The sequence below is a fragment of the Brassica oleracea genome, chromosome C1 (genome assembly GCF_000695525.1).
Source record: "Brassica oleracea var. oleracea cultivar TO1000 chromosome C1, BOL, whole genome shotgun sequence".
Classification (NCBI taxonomy): domain Eukaryota; kingdom Viridiplantae; phylum Streptophyta; class Magnoliopsida; order Brassicales; family Brassicaceae; genus Brassica; species Brassica oleracea.
The window spans coordinates 6437964-6444664 of NC_027748.1; the positions used below are offsets into that span (position 1 = coordinate 6437964).

General features: G+C 32.4%; 2 protein-coding genes across 3 annotated transcripts; one reads left to right on the forward strand and one right to left on the reverse strand.

Moving 5' to 3' along the window:
• The first annotated feature begins 279 nt into the window (after positions 1-279).
• Positions 280-2445, forward strand: LOC106341859. 2 transcript variants are annotated; one of them, XM_013780600.1, is made up of 5 exons: positions 395-558; positions 935-1054; positions 1130-1327; positions 1396-1614; positions 1908-2445. In XM_013780600.1, exons 2-5 carry the CDS (start codon positions 1007-1009, stop codon positions 2109-2111), a joined length of 669 nt encoding a protein of 222 aa, XP_013636054.1. In that variant the 5' UTR covers positions 395-558; positions 935-1006; the 3' UTR covers positions 2112-2445. The 2 variants fall into 2 exon arrangements, with proteins under 2 accessions (XP_013636046.1, XP_013636054.1); XM_013780592.1 differs by lacking the exon at positions 935-1054 and having other exon boundaries at positions 280-558.
• A 1168-nt stretch (positions 2446-3613) lies between these two features.
• On the reverse strand, positions 3614-4820 carry LOC106293378 (putative RING-H2 finger protein ATL53). The gene has a single exon (XM_013729063.1). The coding sequence runs from the start codon at positions 4662-4664 to the stop codon at positions 3744-3746; it is 921 nt and encodes a 306-aa protein (XP_013584517.1). The 5' UTR covers positions 4665-4820; the 3' UTR covers positions 3614-3743.
• Positions 4821-6701: the final 1881 nt, after the last annotated feature.

A 6701-nucleotide genomic window follows, 5' to 3' on the forward strand; every position in this document is an offset into this window, starting at 1 on the left:
AAAAGACTAATTATAGCCAAAGTTAGAAAAATTCTTATAGTATAGTAATATTTATAATAATGTACTAAAAACCTTAATAAAGAAGGGTTAAGATTTGACCATATCAAAAGTTCAAAAAAAAAAAAGATTTGACCAAAAAAGAAGAGTGAGAATCTTGTAATAATTGTTTGATAATATTGTTTTGAATATAGTTGAAAATATCGAAAAAAAGAAGAAAATTAGATTTTTCTCATAGTTGAATAATATAAATACATTATTATTTTGAATATAGTTGAAAATAGAAGGAAAGGAGAAGGAGGTTTTGTTGGTCGACTTTGCTAAGATAAAGAGAGAGAGACTGACTCTTTTCTCCTTCCCCAGCCTTCTCTGCAAGAAACTTCTTCACCTTCTCTCTCTAAAACCCATTTTCATTCTCTCTAGGAAAAAAAGAGTTCCAAGCTTTACTCGAAAAAAGACCATCTTTTTTGCTTTCCTGCGATCAAGTTTCTCACGAAAATGGCAATCGAAGATCAAGAGAAGACAATCCGAGAAATCAAGCCTAAAAACAGAAGAATCATGGTATTTCAAACCTACCACTTATCTAGAATGCTCTGTTTTTCGTATAAAGTGCTCTGTTTTTTCATCTAAGTGCTCTGTATTTCAAACAATACCCTTTAACTAGAATGCTCTGTTTTTCTTTCTTTCATCTAAGTGCTCTGTTTCGTGTACCTAACAAAGGGATTTGATATTTATCTTCAAGAATCAGAACAATGCTCTTTTGAAAGAGTTTTTCATCTTCGTCTACAGGTTTTATTCCCTTAGTAATTTTACTTTATGTCACCATTTGGTACAATATGCTTTCCATTATATACCAATTTTATACTTTTTAACCCTCCAAAATCCAGTAAAATAGTGAGCAGAACATTTATGGGTTCTTAACACGATTCCTTTACAGATAACTTTTTAAAAGCTGAAATATAAACAAGAGAATCAAGTTTCAAAAACTTGTCCCACGAGAAGAAGTTTTATGAAGTTTAATGGTGGCTTAAGAGATATGTTTAAATGGTCTCTTGAGGTATAATCAAATCATATACCAAATGGTTATGTTCTGAAACTGATCATCAAAACTCTGTATTGGTATTTGTTGTAGGGAGCTGGTGGACCAGAGGAGGAAGATAACAGATGGCCTCCATGGCTGAAACCTCTGCTTAAAGAGCAATTCTTTGTTCACTGCAAGTTTCATGTAGACTCTCACAAGAGTGAATGCAACATGTATTGCTTAGACTGCACCAACGGTCCGCTCTGCTCTCTCTGTCTTTCCCATCACAAGGATCATCGTACCATTCAGGTACGTTCTGGCAATAGTTCTTGTATTCTTGTGTTGAGTTTTTGAATTTTCTTGAATGGTTTTGGCAGATAAGGAGATCTTCTTATCATGATGTTATAAGGGTGAATGAGATACAAAAGTATCTCGACATATCAGGTATCCAAACTTATGTGATCAATAGTGCTAAAGTGGTTTTTCTGAACGAGAGGCCTCAGCCTAGGCCAGGGAAAGGCGTAACCACTGCCTGCAAAGTTTGCTATCGTAGTCTCGTTGATGATAGCTTCCGCTTCTGTTCTCTTGGCTGCAAGGTACATTTGTTCAACTTTACATTTTCTGTTTGAGTCAAAAGAAAGAATCTTTGGTATTGGGTCTACACTTGTTCTCCCTCTTTACACGTTTCAATAACAACATTTGTATGAGTAACATCCTCACATTTTAAGGGCTTCGTACAGTTTCACCTAACATTTCCTTTTATTTTTTAGTATATTCAATTATATTTTAGCCGCCCAAGAAAAAGATGAAAACGTTTTGAAATGGGTCAATCTTATAACGGTTCTCTGATAAACTTTATTTTTCTATGTTTCTTGGGAATGAAATAAAGATTGCTGGATCATCTAGAGGCTTTGAAAAGGGAAGGAGGAACCTTGCGATGGAATCAGAGGATTCAGGTGGCGGCATTGGGATTGGGAGGAACATATCAAATCTCCAGAGTTTCAGACCATCAACACCTCCACTTACTACATCTACTAGTTGCAGAATCGCCAAGAGAAGAAAGGGAATCCCTCACCGATCTCCGATGGGATAAAAACTGATTAAAAAGAAGCAAAAGAGTTAAAGCTAATACCGAAGCTTTGGCCATTTGCTAGTTTCTTGATCTATAAGATTACACACACAAAGGTATAGCTAATACAGAAGCTTGGTCTCTTGTCTTTTTCATATAATGAAACAAGTGGTCTTTTGCTTGTGTTAGCAAAAAGAAAAGGCCTTTAGTTGGGGTTTGTCGTACTAATGGAAAATCTGTGAATATGTAATGTGCTTTGTATATTTATATGGATGTGATGCAAAAAGTGTAGAAATGGCAATATAGAGATTTTAAGGGGGGTGAAAATGGGAATAAACAAAGTTAAACTTGATTTTCATTTTATGTATACATGGATGGATCTGGAATAACAAATAAATAATAAGATTCCATCCTGCATTTTATTCGTCCATTTCTATAGTGTGAAATTTTTCAATAAGGGATTGTTTTATTTTATCCATATAAAAGATGTACATAAATTTTCCCTGGTAAAAATATAAAACCATGATATTAAACAAATTACAAGAATCATTTGATTTTTAAATGCATAATAATATTTGGATGGGAAGATCATTTTTCGAAACGATTCATTGCAAGAGTTTGGACTTCCAAAGTTAGATTTTCGGCTCAAACAGATTATACCGTATGGGTCCTCATTTAAATCATGGAGCCACTTTCTTTTGTGTGCGACTTTAAATAATTGGTAAACTTAAATGGTTTTATATTCTAATTGGGCATTGGAAAGCAATTGGGTAAAGGAATTCTCATGAGGCATTGGAAAGCAATTGGTGGGGAAGGTGTAATTTGCTTTCTCTTTTAACTTTTTCGAGAAGGAGCCATTTGGAAATTGGAGTAAGCCTGAGAGACCAAGGACAATAATATTATACTCCTCTGTTTCAATATATAAATTGTTTGGAGGTTCTTTTTGTTTCACAATATAAAACTGTTTTCGAAGTCTAATAGAAAAAGTGAAGTGATTAGTTCATTTAATTAATGAAAATTTGAAATATAATTGGTCAATGATCCTTCTTTTTAAAAAAATTAAATACTAAAAACGAAAGAATATTTATGTATCTTAATATTTGTTAGTTTAGTCAAAACACCTTATAATGTGAAACCAGAGATGTATTTTTCCTCATATAGTAGTAAATAGTTTTGCAATTTTGTTTTCTTTCTTCTCGAAAGCTCATGATTTATCAATTAATACCATTATAACGAGAGAATCTATAATTGGGAGGAACACAAAGGGAGAGAACCCAGCTAAAACTCACTTTAAAAAATGGAAAATGTAACATGAAAAGGTTAGATACTCTTTCTTTGTAGTTCGCACTATGAAAACCAAAGCATCTGAAATAATAAATTTTGGTTATTTTTTTTTAATAAATGTAGTTAAATGAACTTAATGGTATGTGATGATGGCGAGACTATTATTTTAGAAAAAAATTATGAGATGAAATAAATATATGGATAACATATATAAAGACAGTGAAAACATCTAGGCTAAAAATATAATCTATCCTTAGGAAAACGAACCGGATGATGAATGTATCCATTATATATGTAATTTTGTATAAATTTTCGAAGTGTAAGTACAATAATATATATTTCAGAAACTAATTTGGTTTAAAGGAAGTAGGTTTAGGATCTCCTAGTCGGTCCTTGAGCCCCAAGAACCAATCCACCACTTGAGAATGATCTTTTTAAGTAGTCTACAAGCTTCACTCTGTTTCCATTTTCAAGATCATAATTTCTCTCTTCCTCTTCTCCGTCTCTGCTCATCCACATAACAATATCAGCGGCCGAGAATCGTCGTGGATGATGAGAACTAATCGAAACACTAAGCTCTTCACGAGGATCAAGAACCATTACATTTCCCACTGCTGGTCCAGCATTGCTAGTAAACCGATCAAGATTCATCACCATAAAGACATGATCGGTTTCTTGAGTGGTAGGAACAATGATCTTACCCCGACAAAGCGGACAGTTTGAGTGAGAGGTGAGCCACCGATCAATACAGACCACGTGGAAAATGTGGTTACAGTTAGGCAATAACCTTAAGCTCTCCTCTTCATTAAACTCTCCAAGACATATGGAACAATCAGTAACATTGATCTTGAGCCCGGTTTGATGCTTATTCAACTTGAAACACCCTATCTTCTTTATCACGGCATCGTCCAAACCGGCGTTTGAAGACTCATGAGCAAAAGGGTTGTCATGATCTTGACTTTCTGGCGAGTTAACATCTATAATAAGATCAGATCTTCCCGTGTCTGAGGCAGCTTCATCGTTTGTGTCGGTGGCGCAATGCTTTGAGACAAGAGTGTAGTAAGTTGCTAAGAGAAATGCACTTCCAAGGATTCCAATGAGGGCGATGAGAAGAGGGGAAACACTAGGGTTTGATGAAACACCGTCGTTTAGGAGTTGCTCATAGGAAAGTGGTGCTGGAGAGAACTTGATATAACTACACCATTGAGGACAAAACGTGGAACAAAAGCCTTGAGTGCAATCTCTTGGATTTAGGTATTGATTTAAAGCATTAGGGTTTGGATCGGACTCCATGAAAGAAGAAAACAAAACTTATATCATAATAACTATTATCTTTCTTATATGATAATCAAAATCATTGGACATATGAAGGATGTAAGAAATTGTATACACACATATATATGTGTGTGATAAAATGTGTTTTGTGTGTGACAAAAAAGTGTGATGAAATGTCGTTTCTTTTAATTTGTGGAGTGAACGAAGTTCGATATCTTATAATATAGAAGAGTGATTGATTCCTTTGGTATATGAGAAGCTTGCTTTGTTATCTTTACATGCTTTTTTCTTCTTTTAATATGGCTTTAACTTTGTTCTTTAGTTCTTTTTCTTTTCTTTTGATGAGATAAATGGCTTGTTGACTAAGATATATCAAGAATCTGGTACGTAATAAGGTAGCTATGATTTTATTGTCATATGATTCTATTTGAAAGATATATAATTAATAGTCATAAGTGCTTTTAAAATAACTAATTCAATTCAGTTTAATGAAAAATAAGTTTGAATAACTTATCCAATTTTCTTTTATGTTTGACTAGTTGAAATAGTGCCAATGTTTTAGATCAATTAAAATCCTATGAACGAAGTAACTCACTGTCTACCGTACTCACTGGAAGATTAGTCGGGTTGGTCCTGGACCTGGTTACACCTTGTTAAAAAAAGGAAGGAATTAGGTGTTGAAACTCTTGAAGTTGGTGTGTAAAATGACAAGAAAAGGTGCTCAAACTTATATCTCCAGATGCGAGGGATGAATGATTCGCAGAGTTCGTGAATGATGTTTAATTTATGTTTGTTTTTTCCTCAATTATCACAAGTTAAATAGTTCATTATATTTATAATCCTTTTTGTCCCGTACGAAAGAGAGATTTAAAATGTTAAAAGTTCTACATGAGTGTATGAATATTATTAGGTTGTGAGAATAAATCCTTTTTTTTTTTAACAAAAAGGAAAAAAATCCTTTTTAACAGTACCTGAGGTATTGGTTGAGAATTTTATGATAGGAGACTACTTGCCAAGGCTTGTATGAGTTAATCGAGCTTCGTGATTTACCTTTGATGGTGCAAAACAAAGGCTGCTTTCTCATACCCAGTTACCCTTTTGAGGGCATTCCAATGAAACATTGGGATGTGGTCTCTATTTTTGGGGACCCATAATTTTGAAAAATTTAAAATTTTAAAGTAATAAATAAATAATTTTAACATATTTAATTTATAAACAAAGTAATAAAACACACTAAACTAATAAAGTACAAAACACACTAAACTAATACATTTATACAAATAATTAATTATATTATTATAAAATATAAACATTTAAAAATTATGTTTAAATTTGTTATTTGTTTACATAATTGTTATCGTAAATAAATGTATCATAATTCTTTTATTTATTTTTGTGATTTAAAATAAATTTGTGTGTGAGATCTCGTAAATTTTAACATCGTCTATGCTGACATTGCGAGATCATGCAGTGGAACTGTTTGATTCGAGTTTGATTATAGGGAAATTGCACCTTATATTCAACAAAAACAACATAAATACGCTAACTAACTAAAACTTCCTTTTTTCTCCAATTTTCTCTTCTTATTTTTCTTTATCAAAATCTAATTTTCTATTTTTTTTGGGTTATTTGGCAAATAAGCTCTTTGATTATATACTTGCAACAATTTGGACCATCGTTGGAACTCCAAAACAATTGATTAGAACTATAATATCTATTTGCTTTTTAGAAACAAACTTCCCTTTTACGGTATGCTTTTCTTAAATCAAATATTGAAGAAAACCATGATATCAATTTGCTTTTTTCTATCAACTAGGATAAGACTTGCGCCTTGCGCATGGTGAGTTTATTTGTATATATTATCGATAGTTTCTTTTATATATTTGATCATTTTATTTATATATATAAAATATTTTTTGTTGTTATTATATAATTTCTTTCCGATGGATCGGATCAATTTTTATTAAAAATAATGGAACAAAACTATAATTAATACATCATGGGTTGATCGGATTGGACATTAAACAAATTATGACATAAAAACCTTATTTTTTC